This window comes from Protomyctophum bolini (genome assembly GCF_963924005.1).
Source record: "Protomyctophum bolini genome assembly, chromosome: 23".
Classification (NCBI taxonomy): domain Eukaryota; kingdom Metazoa; phylum Chordata; class Actinopteri; order Myctophiformes; family Myctophidae; genus Protomyctophum; species Protomyctophum bolini.
In genome coordinates this window covers 23,509,929-23,525,172 of record NC_137884.1, presented here as the reverse complement: position 1 = coordinate 23,525,172, position 15,244 = coordinate 23,509,929, and the positions used below count along the sequence as shown (strand labels likewise).

General features: G+C 44.9%; 1 protein-coding gene across 1 annotated transcript in view; it reads right to left on the bottom strand.

The window, feature by feature from the left end:
- Positions 1-10,203, bottom strand: part of dnah12 (dynein, axonemal, heavy chain 12) — a gene marked incomplete at both ends in the record, with an annotated part of 78,085 nt that extends 67,882 nt beyond the window's left edge. Inside the window, 10 exons of the mRNA XM_080757488.1 lie at positions 223-348; positions 1,803-1,938; positions 2,230-2,408; positions 4,480-4,571; positions 5,232-5,385; positions 6,520-6,708; positions 7,468-7,663; positions 8,573-8,737; positions 9,352-9,421; positions 10,014-10,203. Coding sequence (XP_080613614.1) covers positions 223-348; positions 1,803-1,938; positions 2,230-2,408; positions 4,480-4,571; positions 5,232-5,385; positions 6,520-6,708; positions 7,468-7,663; positions 8,573-8,737; positions 9,352-9,421; positions 10,014-10,203 — 1,497 coding nt within the window. The remainder of the gene's footprint in view (positions 1-222; positions 349-1,802; positions 1,939-2,229; positions 2,409-4,479; positions 4,572-5,231; positions 5,386-6,519; positions 6,709-7,467; positions 7,664-8,572; positions 8,738-9,351; positions 9,422-10,013) is intronic.
- Between the last annotated feature and the right edge of the window lie 5,041 nt (positions 10,204-15,244).

Genomic DNA, 15,244 nt, shown 5'->3' with positions numbered 1-15,244 from the left:
GGGTCCAATGGAGTTAAGAGGTTTTGTCCAAAGCACTTTTTACTATTTTCCATTGGTTCAATATTTTCGAAACAACACACAGACGTAAATGGTGTTCAATAGCACTGATTTATGCCAAAACAAAAATCAAAAACCAAAAAAAAATGCTCCCATCATTACGGCCAACAGCGCCATCTGGTGGCGTTTTGATGTTGTTTTTGATGTTTTGACTGAACTGTATACCTTGTCATTGAGCTCAAAGGCAGGGAGGATGTTCTGCGGCCAGAGAAGCACAGTGGAAATCAGCTCCAAATCCTCAGAGTCAAAGATGTGCACGTCCAGGAGATAGTTCAACGTCTTGTTGGCTTCCTGTCAGAAGAGAACATGAAGACGGTTGAGCGTAGCCCAAGGACTATTAAAAGAGGACTCCAGACTCCATGTTGCTCCCTGGAAGGAAAGAAACATGCGCAATTGAGACCAAGGAAGCTGAACCAAGGAAGCTCTGAGAAGGAAGAGAAGTGGTCACGTGACTGGGCTGCGCCATGACACTTTCATGGACACTTTCATGGGAGCCAAACTCACACCGGAAGTGCAATGAATACATGGCAGTGAATAGAGCCGGCTGGACCAGCTCATTACAAACATTATTTATGAACAATTGAGACCTTTTGTAAAGTAATCACTTCTGGAAAATAACAGAAGACATATCACAGGTTGTTTTCATCACTTACTTTCCGATGTGCACAGAGTGCACAGTATATACTTTTATCTGAGGATCTACACAGCAGCAGGTATCGTTTCTGGCTCCATGGTATCGCAAGATTTGGCTGCCAGACAGGAAACGGTTGGAAGTTTTGCGATACATGGTGCATTCAGAAAGGTGCTTTGTGCTCTTTAGGTATACCTCTATAAAAATTACACAGTGTACACATCGAAAACCAACACAGCAGACAATAATGTGTTACATGTCTTGTGTTATTTTCCAGAAGTGATTACTTTACAAAACGTCTCAGTCATTCATAAATAATGTTCATGAGCTGGTCACTGAGCTCTCATTGACTACGGTAGGTAGTTTGGCTCCCATGAAAGTGTACAGTACATGGAAGTGTCATGGCGCAGCCCAGTCACGTGACCACTTCTCTTCCTTCTCAGAGCTTCCTTGAGCTGAACGCGGAGGTGTTGGCTGCATATAACCCATTGCGCATGTTTCTTCTAGGGAGCAACATGGAGTCCACCGTACGGTCTTCACTTCCTAACCTCTTTTAATTGAACCTTGGCGTAGCCCAGGAAGCTGTTTGAATGCAGTGGTGAAAAAGTAAAATATTTTAGTTAAGTAAATGTATACTGGAATATAGATGTATTCCGTTACAAGTAACAGTCCCGTATTAAAAATGTACAAAAGTATCTGCATCAAAATGTACTCAAAATGTACAAAATGTATTGCTCATAGCACTCATAGTCCCATTTCACATTTCAAAATAGCCGATCTACAAGCTCGCTATTTTCAAATGGCTGAAATGTATTTAGGGTTGAAGTGGTTAATGTATGATTTCTAATCATAATTCAAATCCCCAAAGTAACTACTAACTAAAGTTTGGATGTATTTGTAAAGCATACGCAGTATAATATTGAATAATAATGCGATAATGGCAAAAGACATGATTACATTTTGATCACGTCATCACACCAAAACAGTAGGTTACGAAAGGTAACCTAAAAGTCTTTGACTATTCGGTGTCGGCACTAAAATCAACCGAATCGAATACCGAATTATGCAATTATTTTTACACTATTCGGACGAATAGTTCCGGTTGCCGACGTACCATTATCTGGTTATTTAGCTCTGCGACCCCCTTCGTCTTGGTGTGGCTGATGTAAGCCACCATCTCAGCCATGTCCTCTGTGTTCTGTGGGACCACCAGGGCTTTCTCTTTGATGCTTTCAAATTCACGGCAGATCCTTTGAGATCACACGCATACACGCACGCACGCACGCACGCACACACGCACACACGCACACACGCACACACACACACACACACACACACACACATACAATGCGATCTTGTAGATCTGCTATTTACAAATAGCAGCTCTGTGCCACAAGACACCACAGTGGATAGGTAACAGGTAACAGGCGTATCTCGACGGCACTGCCAAATGATGGTATGTCTTTCGAGAATAAATAAAGGTTTGAATGAATGAATGAATGAATGAATGAATGAATGAATGAATGAATGAATGTACTCACTGCAGGTTGTGCTGTCGGTGGTCGGTGACCAGCTTCTCCAGGAGACTCCGGGCCAGCGTCTTGGCCTTGTTGGCCAGGCCCTGGTTGAGCTCCTCACAGTGCAGGTGGACCATGGTGAAATGGACCACCACCGGGAGGCTGAGGATCTCCCTGGCCAGCGCACCAAACTCCTCCACACGCTATAGGAGAACACACAGCCTTTAGTTTCAGTGCGTCAAACACGTGGAATGACCTACAGCTTAAATTAAACGTCTGTTCTCATACTACCACAACTGCTTTTTAACCCATTTAGGCCCGACGTCGAAATTAAAAAAATGTCTTCAAATCATGACAGTTTTCTGAAATACCCAAGTTTCTACATCAGTGGGTCTCAAACTATTTCATGTCAAGGACCACCAGATATATATATATGTAATTGGCCGCCGACCCCCATCTGAAAATATGTTGTTCCAGGGACCTTCCAGAAGCAAAGATTTGAGTTAAAAACGTTCGCTCTGAAAGAATATATATTCAAAGATTTGTGCCACATTTTCACGATTTTTCGTAGCGTGGCATGCGGTGCCGCGCTACGAGCTTGTTTCTGCCAACACGCTATAAGTTCTTATTTTGTGTATAGCATGGCCTGATTCCAATCCAAATAGATGTTTCCCACAACTTATTGATTTGTGTAGTGAGAAAAGCCTATGAATGAATGAATGAATGAATGAATGAATCAGAGATGAATGGGGAATTCTTTCCTGGGCCACTCGTCCCATCACAATTACTGACACTGAGGGCACACTCAGCCATGTGAGCAACAATGCAAACAAGACAATTATAGTATAATAATATAATATATAACATAGTCTACAATACAGGACACACATACTGTACATAATGGCACTTTTATTCCTGGCACAGCACATAAACAATCGGATGCATCGGTCCAAAGCAGTTAGTGTCTCTCTAGGTCGTCCTCAGACGAGCCCTCCATCGTCGTTTCCAGTCATCCCGGTTCTCCATACATCTGACCAGTTCGTTGGTACTTTGCGCTCCTGCGTCGTTCTTGAGTACATCCACGTATGTTAGCGTTGGACGTCCTCGTGACCGGTGCCCGTGCGTTGGTTCCCACAGCACTAGTTTACTGGCTGGCAGCTCTTGGTGTCTTTGGCAGTGTCCTGCTAGTCTCATTCTCCTGGCTGCTATTTTCTGGGTCACCCTTGGCATTCCATCATACAGAGTTGTGTTTGTAACATGTGTGCTCTTATTGATGTTGAGTACTGCCCGCAACATTCTGGTGTAGCACCCATCGAGAGACTTCTGCAGGGTTGGCTTCAAGGTCCAGCATTCACTGCCATATAGGAGAACGGACTCTACCGTTGCGTAGAAGAAGCTTAGTTTGGTTTGACGGGGGAGGTTGGAGTTCCATACACTGGCCATGCCGTTTAGGGCCCTCCATGCAAGGGCCTTCCTCACTTTCAGGTCTTGTTCGGTGGAGTTGACCCATGAGCCCAGGTACTTGAAGTCATTGACTTCCTTCAAAGCAGTGCCTTCTGTTGTTGTTAGAGGTGGATGCTCTGATGGGATGTTATAAGTGATAACTTGAGTTTTCTTGGCATTCAGCCGGAGGCCAACCTTGGCACATTCTGACTCCACTCTGGTCAGGAGCTCCTGCGCTTGTTCCACGTGGTCAGAGAGCAGGCTGATGTCAGCATCAAGCATTTTGCTGACACGGCTTAAGTGAAACGTTCAAAGTGGACTATATACTTGATATGTGATTCACTGCCTGACAACCTGCTTGAGTTCAGGAGGCAAAGCTCTCTGTCTACCGAGCAATCTTCGTTCCTACTCTCACCTATGGTCATGAAGTGTGGGTCATGAAGGAAAGAATAAGGTCGCGAATACAAGCGGCCGAAATTTGTTATCTCCGACGGGTGGCTGGCGTCTCCCTTAGAGATAGGGTGAGAAGTTCAGTCACGCGGGAGAGACTTGGAGTAGAGCCGCTGCTCCTTCGCCTGGAAAGGAGCCAGCTTAGGTGGTTCGGGGCATCTGATTAGGATGCCTCTCAGGCGTCTCCCTATAGGGAGGTCCTCGATGCACGTCCCACTGGGAGGAGACCCCCGGGGCAGACCAAGGCACAATTGGAGGAAAAACATCGACTCACTGGCCTTGGAACGTCTCAGAATCCCCCAGGAGGATGTCACTAATGTTGCTCTGGAGAGGGATGGATGGATGGACAACCTGCTTGAATACCCTGTAAAAAAATCATACCTGGGTGTACTCGACAAATGCATGTTCCTCTTCCATGAACTTGTCCACCTCGGCCTGGGCTCTTCCATTGACCAGCCAGTCATAGCTGTCCACTGCCAACAACAATACATACACAGGAAAAACCCTCAGTTTAAGTTGAACCCTCAGTTGGAACTAAATGGACCTTTATAAATAAATACAAAATACATCGCATGGATGCACCTGGGACGTATCCTCAGTGATGTATCCTGAGGTCAACGGGGTTTCGGGTCTAACAACATCATACCCGAAATTGGCCGGGGTGATCAAGTCCCGACTTACGTCCCAGTAGCTACCCTCGATCAGACCCACTAGGGAAAGACCATGCAGGGCCACACAATCCGTTGGAACCACTCCGGAACATTTTTTACACTTCAACGGAAGTCAAATGAGGCTTAATTGGAATATCCAACTTTGAGCACGGATGGGAACCAAATGGAAACAAGACCAAAAGGACATTTTGAGGGGCGATAGTCAGTCCCTCCCTCCTATGCCCAGCTTTGAGGGTTTGTGTGAACACAAACATTGGCTGATGATTGGCTGATCACCCCATAGCGATGATTTGATTGGCTGAGCACGGAATGTGATGTATGATGATAACTCACTTCACATTTTTTTAAAGAAAAATCCTTTTAGACAATTTTTTTTATTTATACTCTGTACAGTGCGCGTGCTACCGGCCGTCTCATCCCCACAATATACCATGCCACTCCCGAAAGAGAACATAACCTCACCGTATCTGTGGAAGTGTCTGGCCGGTTCCTCCAGGTTCCTGCTCACGGCGGTCTTCACGGTGGTCTGAGCCCAGGCGTGGACGTGGTCCACCAGCCTGGCGTCCACGAACCACGTGCTGCTCTCGGTCATCCACGACTGCACCGTCTGGACCTTCTGTGGGGCAACGTTCCAGACCACGGTGGGGAAGAGTAAGTACTCACATGTTTTACTTTTTGGGGCGGGAACCCCATTTGGTGTTTTAAGCATTACTAGCCCTTACCCGTTGTGAGATATTTGCTGCGCCCGGGTGCGTTTGTAATTGACTAATAAATTCATTAATAATCATTAATGTGTCAAATCGAAAAAAGGGCTTCGTTACGCCCTCCATATTCATATGGTCAATGCCTGGGTGAAAAGTGGGAGTGATTGGTGCAGGCAGTAAGGAGCTACGGCGGTGTTTCTGACACACACACACAGACACGGACAGACATTGTTAGAATTATAGTATGATGATGATGTTACGCTTTAGCTATTGAAAAATATCAGATCTACAAGGTCTGGTATTTTTGAAAAATCTTGAAAATGTGGAGCAAATCTTTGAATTTTCTTTCAGAGCAAACATTTTTAACTCAAATCTTTGCTTCTGGGGGGGGGGGGGGGTCCCTGGAACAACATATTTTCAGATGTGGGCCTGCCTGGCCAAATTCATATCATTTTTGGGGTCCTTGACATGAAAATAGTTGAACACCACTGACATAAAACCACACATTTTTCATGGTTTAGATTTAGAAGACAATTGTAGAATTGTCCTCAGGTCTAAATGGGTTAAAGGACCACTTCACCACTTTTCAACCTAATGATCATGATGAATAAGCACCATTTTTGTCCACCAGTGACATTGTCTATGGGGAATCCAAGCTAATAGAAACGGCAGGCTTTCTATTCCTGAAAAGTTGCAATGCAATAATGGAAGCCATCGTTCTCATGATAATACAAAAATATTTAAAAATAAATCTCGTTTAAAAAAAGATATATATAACCCATTCTGAACGGGAACCCATTTTGGTGTTAGCATCATGTTATGCTTTAGCTATTGAAAAATAGCAGATCTACAAGCTCGTAGCGCGCCACCGAGTGGCGCGCTACGAGCTTGTAGGTCTGCTATTTTTGAAAAATCGAAGAGCGACTGACATTTTTAGAAACTGATCTCAGGTCAGAATGGGTTAATCAGACCAGTGTGTGTGTCCAGTGGAAACCTCGTATGAATCTGATCTCAGGTCAGAATGGGATAACAATGTATTCTGGGACCTGCAGAGTATCTGTGATGATGTTCAGCATCTCCAGCACGGCCTCCTCCAGGGCCTGGAAGCTGGGATAGAGCTCCATCTTCTCGTCGTCGAAGGTCAGGTCCATGCGGAACAGGGGCAGGCGCCGGCCGTCGGGAGGCTCAAACAGCTTCGCAAACTCCAGCACGTTCCTCTCCAGCACGCATTTCAACTGTGGAGTTCAGAGAGGACCAACATACGTACATTAACCCATTCTGAACGGGCACCCATTTTGGTGTTAGCATCATGTTATGCTTTAGCTATTGAAAAATAGCAGATCTACAAGCTCATAGCGCGCCACCGAGTGGCGGGCTACGAGCTTGTAGGTCTGCTATTTTTGAGAAATCGACTGACATTTTTAGAATCTGATCTCAGGTCAGAATGGGTTAATCAGACCAGTGTGTGTCCAGTGGAAACCTCGTATGAATCTGATCTCAGGTCAGAATGGGTTAAAACACAATCGGTGCCGGACGTTCTTCAAAATAGGAGCTCCGGGGTGCCAGAGTTTTACTCTGAAACCCACGACCCGGAAACAATCTACAAAAAAAAAAAATTACTTTGCATTGCTAGCTTACATTGCGATCGTTTTAATGGAAAAAATGGATTGCAAAATGTGTAGGGAGTGTAGCGCCCAGGATTGCATTAGATTCGAATGTAATCCTGGGCGCTAGTACTCCCTCTGCCAACCTGGGGAGAGCAACGGACTGACACCATGCTTCCTTGGGGGGTGGGGTTTCCCCCGGTAGGACGTAGCGCGTGGAAGGAACACGTTATTCCATCAGGTGCCTCAGCTGACCAGGGGGAGGCAGTACAGAGACCAAGATTACTGCATGTTTTTTGTGAGGGTATCTACCTACCCTAGGAGAGAACATGCAAACTCCACACAAGAAAGGCCCTTTCGCAAACCCCACCTACAGTAGCCGTATCTGACCTGATTGGAGATGAGCGTGGTCACACAGCTGTAGAAGGAGTCCAGTTTGTCCGCCCTCACTCCCTTCATCATGTCCTTGCTGGTCAGCAGGTGGAGGATCCTGGGAAACCAGGAGTTCATGAGGCGCTCTTCAGTCCTCCTGCAATCCACAGCCACCTTGTTCTTCAGGCTTTCACAGTCCACGGGCCCCGAAGACCTGCACCAACACAAAGCAGATCTCACAGTCCACGGGCCCCGAAGACCTGCACCAACACAAAGCAGATCTCACAGTCGACGGGCCCTGAAGACCTGCACCAACACAAAGCAGATCTCACAGTCCACAGGCCCTGAAGGCCTGCACACCAACACAAAGCAGATCTCACAGTCCACAGGCCCCGAAGGCCTGCACACCAACACAAAGCAGGTCTCACAGTCCACAGGCCCTGAAGACCTGCACCAACACAAAGCAGATCTCACAGTCCACAGGCCCCGAAGGCCTGGACACACCAACACAAAGCAGGTCTCACAGTCCACAGGCCCTGAAGACCTGCACCAACACAAAGCAGATCTCACAGTCCACAGGCCCCGAAGGCCTGGACACACCAACACAAAGCAGGTCTCACAGTCCACAGGCCCTGAAGACCTGCACCAACACAAAGCAGGTCTCACAGTCCACAGGGCCTGAAGACCTGCACCAACACAAAGCAGATCTCACAGTCCACGGGCCCTGAAGATCTGCACCAACACAAAGCAGGTCTCACAGTCCACGGGCCCCGAAGACCTGCACCAACACAAAGCAGGTCTCACAGTCCACAGGCCCCGAAGGCCTGCACACCAACACAAAGCAGATCTCACAGTCCACAGGCCCCGAAGGCCTGCACACCAACACAAAGCAGATCTCACAGTCCACAGGCCCCGAAGGCCTGCACACCAACACAAAGCAGGTCTCACAGTCCACAGGCCCTGAAGACCTGCACCAACACAAAGCAGATCTCACAGTCCACAGGCCCTGAAGACCTGCACCAACACAAAGCAGATCTCACAGTCCACAGGCCCTGAAGACCTGGACACACCAACACAAAGCAGATCTCAAAACAACAGTCATTCCCGTTGCTTTGGGTCTTACCGGCAGTCTGAGAGGTCGGCCAGGAGCACGGGGGAAAACGTGACGTAGCCCAGGTCCAAAACGGCTCGCATGACCGGATGAAGGATGTGCAGGTTGTCCTTTATTTGTCTGCGGCTCCGAACGAAGCCCTCGTGCCACGGTACGGGTCTGGAGAAATCTACAACTCTACAAGAAATATAGAAGAATATTTATATTATAATGAAGCCCTCGTGCCAGGCTGAGGGTCTGGAGAAATCTACAACTCTACACAAAATATATAATAATATTTATATTATAATGAAGCACTCGTGCCAGGGTCTGGAGAAATCTACAACTCTACACAAAATATATAATAATATTTCAGTCAGGACAACTCAAGAATGGATGGAATATATATTTATTGAATATAAGATGAGCAATATATTTATTATGGCTTGGCGATGTATTGGATCTGCTTTTTAGGTACTCTGATCAAGTGCATCAGTCCCAACCATAGGGACTCGGAGTCCCTATGGTTGGGATAGTGTGGATAGGGTTAGTGTGGATAGAGTGAGTGTGGAAATATAGTGGCCCTCTCCAGCGTCAAAGCTGCCCACCCCTGTACTAGTTGGTATAGGGTATAGACAAATCCACAGAGGGGTGCCCTGGGCGCGGCCATTACTGAGGTGTAATCCATGGAGCAGGTGCTCCGTAGGCCAGGTGTGGCTAATCAGTGCCGCTGTTCTTAATGGTACACCTCAGTAATGGCCGCACCCAGGCAACCCTCTGTGGATTTGTCTATAGGGTGTTGGTGCTCTCACCTTGGTGTAATATCTCTCCGTTCCTCCAGAACAGCTCCTTTAATGTCTGGCTTCTGCAGCACAGTGTTTACTGCAGGGAATAAGTACAGCAACAGCAATGTATCGTTAAAATTATGTCCACTGCTAAGGGGGCGTGCTTTGGTCTGTTTGCACAGCTTTGCACAGCTTTTTGAAAACCTTATACCCATGACAGAGTAATTGCGAACGCAGTGATTGCGAACGCAGTGAGCACTTACTATGAGACCTAGCAGATCATGTCTGTGTGTCTGTCTGTGTGTCTGTCTGTCCCGCTTTTGTGCCCATATATGGAGCTGAGTGATTACGTCACCATGACTCAGCTATAACCATATAAGGAGTCCCCAAAGCAGCTATACGTCCAAAACCCAAATATGTACGAGCTGCGTTCGCTTCCCGCGTTTGCGCGTCTTACTGGTCTACTAAGAAAGTGGAGACACTTGATCTCGCCGCAAAGCGGGTGCCTATGGGCGATAGTTCCAAACATTGCTCCTATGGCTGGAGCCTGGAACTATTCCATTGAGATAGAACGAGCACTTCCGCATTCCATTGTTACAATGAGATTACTCTGACCCATACCTATATAACTTGTCGCAAAAAGCCAAATCTTTAGCGAGTCCAACCCCCCCATGAGCCAATAGACAAACCTGTATGCTGGACCATCTGGCTGAGGAAGTCCTGGCTGACCTCCTGGCAGAGGCGCTGCAGCAGCTGCTCCTTGCCGGGACCCTCTCTGAGCTGGGGGGGGACGCGGCGCAGCACGTTGTCCAGCCACCGCTGGGGGATGGGCGCCATGGGACGGCTCTCCACGCTCTGCCTCAGGAACAGGTAGTTCATCTGCGGAACAACGGAACGACCGTCAATCGCCATCTCTTGTGGAGGACATTATTATTGAGATTCACATTTGAGCAAGAATCGTGCAGCACTTATAAGGGATATCCCTTTGACTTAGCGGCTAAGATGTTGGCTAACCCAGGTATTATTTATTTATTATTATTAATTATTTACATTTACTGTAGGATTACAAAACCAAACTCACCCGCCGCTTCCGGTCTTCACTGTACATCTGTAAAGAAAATACATTATTATCATAGAATACAAAAACAATTTGCATTCCCAATGTTCAGGAATGAATGAGACCGAGAATAGATTAGATACTGATAAATAATGTGTACAAATGGAACCAAATGGACCCATTAGGGGTACTCTCAGAGTTAGGGGGGGGGGGGGGGGTCTGTGGCCTAAAATGCATACCAAAATGGGCTCCTTCCTATAAACAGTTGTTGAACTACCGCTTTAGATACATTAGATACGTAGATCAATAGACTGACAGACAGACAGACAGACAGTCTTACAGTGGGTGGGAATTGTGGCTCAGGAGTCTTGGGAACCATGCTTCGGTCGGGTCTTGCTCTGTAGGTGTCCATGGCACTGGTAACCCTGAAAAGTGTGATGGGGAAGCCAACGTCATCTCTCAACCCATTTTGAGCGGGAACCCCTTTTGGTGTTTTAAGCATTAGGTTACACTTTTAGCTATTGAAAATAGCAGATCTACAAGCTCCGAGTGCCACGCTACGAGCTTGTAGGTCTGATATTTTTTGAAAGATCGTGAAAATGTGGCGCAAATCTTTGAATATATATTCTTTCAGAGCGAACGTTTTCAACTCAAATCTTTGCTCCCTGGAACAACATATTTTCAGATGGGAGTCGGCGGCCAAATACAGATATTTTTGGGGATCCTCGACATGAAAATGTATGAGAACGACTGACATAGAAACATGGGTTTTTCGAGAAAACTGTAGAAGACATTTGTAGAATCGTCCTCAGGTCGAAATGGGTTAAGTATATAATAAGAGGAATGCCGGAATCGCGATGCGACGCATTGTGAGCTTGTAGATCTTTAAATAACGTTTGTAAACTTGAAAATGGGACATTCTGCATAATAATGAGTACTTTTACTTTTGGTAATTTAAGTATCTTTTGATGCCAATACTTTTATACTCATGTATAAATGTTCAATGTATTTGTAACAGAGTATTTCTATATTGCAGTATTGATACTTTTACTTAACCCTAGAACCCAAACACGGGTGATTTTCATAATGTTACTGATGTCTGATTGATTGATTTAATTGATTGAAATATTTACAGTTTGCAGAATTACAGTACATTTCAAGTACAAACTCAATACAAAGACTGTTAACTGTGAGTGGACGACCCAATTAAGCATTACACTTGTTTACAAGAGGGTCCACCATGTTCAATTCATCAAATGAGATGGATGGGTCTTTCAGTACCTTCTTGATGCTCAGTGACATCATAGAAGGTAGGTTTGTTTCCCTGCCCACATGCCTGTTTTTTCTACAACAGGCAGGTGTTTGGGCGAATTTCACCCCTGTTTAGTGATAGTGATAGAGAAAAATCCCATACACCCACAATGGTATTTTTTTGCCCACTGGACCATTTTGTCTCAGGAATGGGTGGTGGACCAAAGGAGAAGTTCTCAGCTCCATTTTCCTTAAGGAAGGAATATTTTTAAAATAATAGGCCTACCCATGTTTATCACAGATTCTGCCCACCTATGATATGGCCCTTCAATGATATCTTTTTTTTCATTTTTATTTTTATTTGATTTTTTGTGAAAAGTCATGATGAAATATTAAATAAGTTACGTTGTCATGTATTGCTGTACTTCAATATATAAGTATTGTTTTATGGAATATTTTACATTGGGTAAAATATACCAGATGTTTAGTGTTAGTGTTCTAGGATTAAGTAAAACAAGATATCATAACATTTTAGCCGTCGTAAAATGGCAGATTTTATTTTAGTCATCACACAGCTTAGTTTTCATTTGGTTACCATTTAAGGCTCATACATAGTCTGGATTTTCGGTGGTTAGGTGACCACCGAACTACAACATGACGTCACGAGCCACGGTGAAGAGCAAACCACCGCCAGCGCTCCAGCCTGTTTTTACTCACCACCGCTCAACGTTATTTCAGCTCCGGTGGTCACCTCACCACCGAAAATCCAGACTATGAATAATAGGCTTTTAATGTTCGTCAGTGAAAAAAAAGGTAGTCGACGGACTTCTTTTCTTTTTGTCATAGTACTAGTGGACGGAATCAACACTGCGTACTCACATGATCTTGTGCAGTTCCTCCCGCTGATGTCTGCTCCTCCGGTGTTTCAACAACATCCTCCTCTTACCCCCTGCGGCTCCGTCCTCCTGCTCAGTACACAGAGTTGACCGTCAATTGTTGTCACCCTTTGTCAAGTCTAGGGATGGAGCTCGTTCATTCTTATTGATAACGATCACCTTATCGATCAGGCTTATCGAGCCGGGTTCTTATCGAGCCCACTATCGACCATTTACTATTATTTTGTGGAAAGACAGGAGACAATACATTCTGAACAGAACCAGTATCTTTTACTATATGGCCTTCAAATACAGTTCTTTCTTTTTTTTTAAGATTTATTTATTGAGATACAGATACAGTAACAATACCAATAAAATAATATTAAAGAAACTGTTAAACTTAAAAGTGTTATTTTGTTTACCCAGCTTTGGCAGGTATCAATACACTTTTAGACCGACATGTTTGTGCCATGTTTCTTTTTGCAATTTGCATTGAACATTGGAACGTTATTGTATTTCTGTAGATCTGCTATTTCTGCTATTTTTGAAAAACGTTTGGAAAATGTAAGGACATTTTTTTCAACACGATTATGCAAAAAAACAACACAACTGTGATTAGGCGATGATGTAATCATGATGACAGGCCTACTGTACCTGCTGGCTGCATGGGATTGGAGGCAGCAGTGAGAAGCTTCTAGCGCCACCTGCTGCTGCGGAGGCGGAGGCGTCCGACGACATAGACATAACTGGAAACACAGTTAAAGAAGGTAGGGTAAGTGTTATTCTTGGGTTAAAACAAACATTTTTTTTTTTTGTTAAAAGGTGTTCGATTCCCGCTGGGGACGCTGTGGGTGCTGGCGGCGTGTCTCCTCCTCCGCGTCATCAGTGCCCATACGCGAGGTGGGGTTGGCGAAAGGGCCTTTCTGTGTGGAGTTTGCATGTTCTCCCCGTGTCCCCTAGGGTAGGTACCCTCACAAAAAACATGCAGTAATCCTGGTCTCTAAACTGCCTCCCCCTGGCCAGCCGGGGCGCCTGATGGAGGTGAAAGGAACTGGTTGGAATAACGTGTTCCTTCCACGCGCTACGTCCAACCAGGGAAACTCCCCCCTGTCAGGTGTAAAGGAGCAACTTGGACACTCAGTCATGAAGGAAGCATGAGTTCAAGTCCGTTGCTCTCGATTTTACAGGGACCAGTTTCGAATTGCAGCCCTTTGAGAGCGGTTTTGAAGGAGTCATGGGATTCACATGTCTTAATGACTGTTTGTAGGGCGTTCCACATTTTGGTGGCATAGGAGCGAAAATCACATTAGATAATTGACATAGGGGTGAAAAATGGGTTACAAAATTGTGGGATAAAACATTTAATAATAATAAAAAAGGTTAAATAATCATTGCTATAGTGTTTGTTCAGTAACAGTGTTAAATAGCTCTATATTCTGATAGTAGAGTGTTTGTGTAGTCTTCAGTAAAAGCCCTACAGCTCTTCAGTGATTTCACTTAATTAAAATATATATTTTTTAATATACTCATGGTATATAATCCTCCCCTACTATAGACAACACATTAGATTATCACAACAAAACAAAAAAGGACTGATGATATTTGAATTAAGTGAAACACTGATGATATACCTTTAACTCTTGAGAATGTAAAATGAAACACTCTCACGAGTTATCTGCATTTCTTAATTTACAAGAAGGCTACACAATTAGAGAATGTAGAAGAATTGTTATTTTGAGTACGTTTGCCTGTTACCTCTTCTATTGGTTTGGTAGGCTACCAACAGCATTAGGCTACAGCATGGAATTGTGGACAAAGTCGTAACGATAACAAAGTTTTGGGTGCGAGAGGCTAAATGTCATCAAATGGTGGTCCGTGACTCAAATGCCGAATAAATAATGAATATATTGATATGAAAAGGGTTGAAAACCACTGGTTTAGGCTACAACGCTACAGAATTCAATGACGTAGACTAATTTTCAAACAGGTGTGTAGGCTGTAGCTGGCTGCTATGGCTATATCACACAAAGTAGTCTAACTAACTTAATGAATTAATTAGTTACCTCTTTGTTCAGCGATTAAAACCCTTCACTTTTAGTTGTCTTGGCATTCTGTAGTTGAGAAAACACAACAACATAGTTGCCACGGTAACCCGCGTTGTTGTTATACGTAGCGTCAGAAGGGACTGAGAGAGAGAGAGAGAGAGAGAGAGAGAGAGAGAGAGAGAGAGAGGGGGGGGGGAGACAGGGAGAGAGAGAGAGGGGGGGGAGACGGGGAGAGAGAGAGAGAGAGAGAGAGAGAGAGAGAGAGAGGGACAGTCTAGTCTAGACGAGAGAGATAGATGCATGAGACAGTGTCTGTGGTAAAATATGGTAAAATGGACAAATGGTGCATTGCATTTATATATAGCGCCTTTATCCATGGCACTTTACATGTGGGGTTAATTCCAGCTAGGTTTTCAGAGTCTTGCTCAAGGACACTTTGACACTATAGCCTGGCCCACTAGTCAGCGTGCTTTCAAATAAATAAATATCAAGCAATTTAAGGCATGCGTGGAACATGACAACAGTTTTAAACTGTTTATTGCACAGTGACAACTAAAGTCTCTGAAATGTTTGTGTTGTACTATTACTAAAAAACGATATAAAATAAAGGAATTTAAGATCATTAAAGCTAGGCTGTTGCCTGAGTCCAGTGCATTCTGCCAACACCCGGTCCAGGACATTGTCACTCTTCG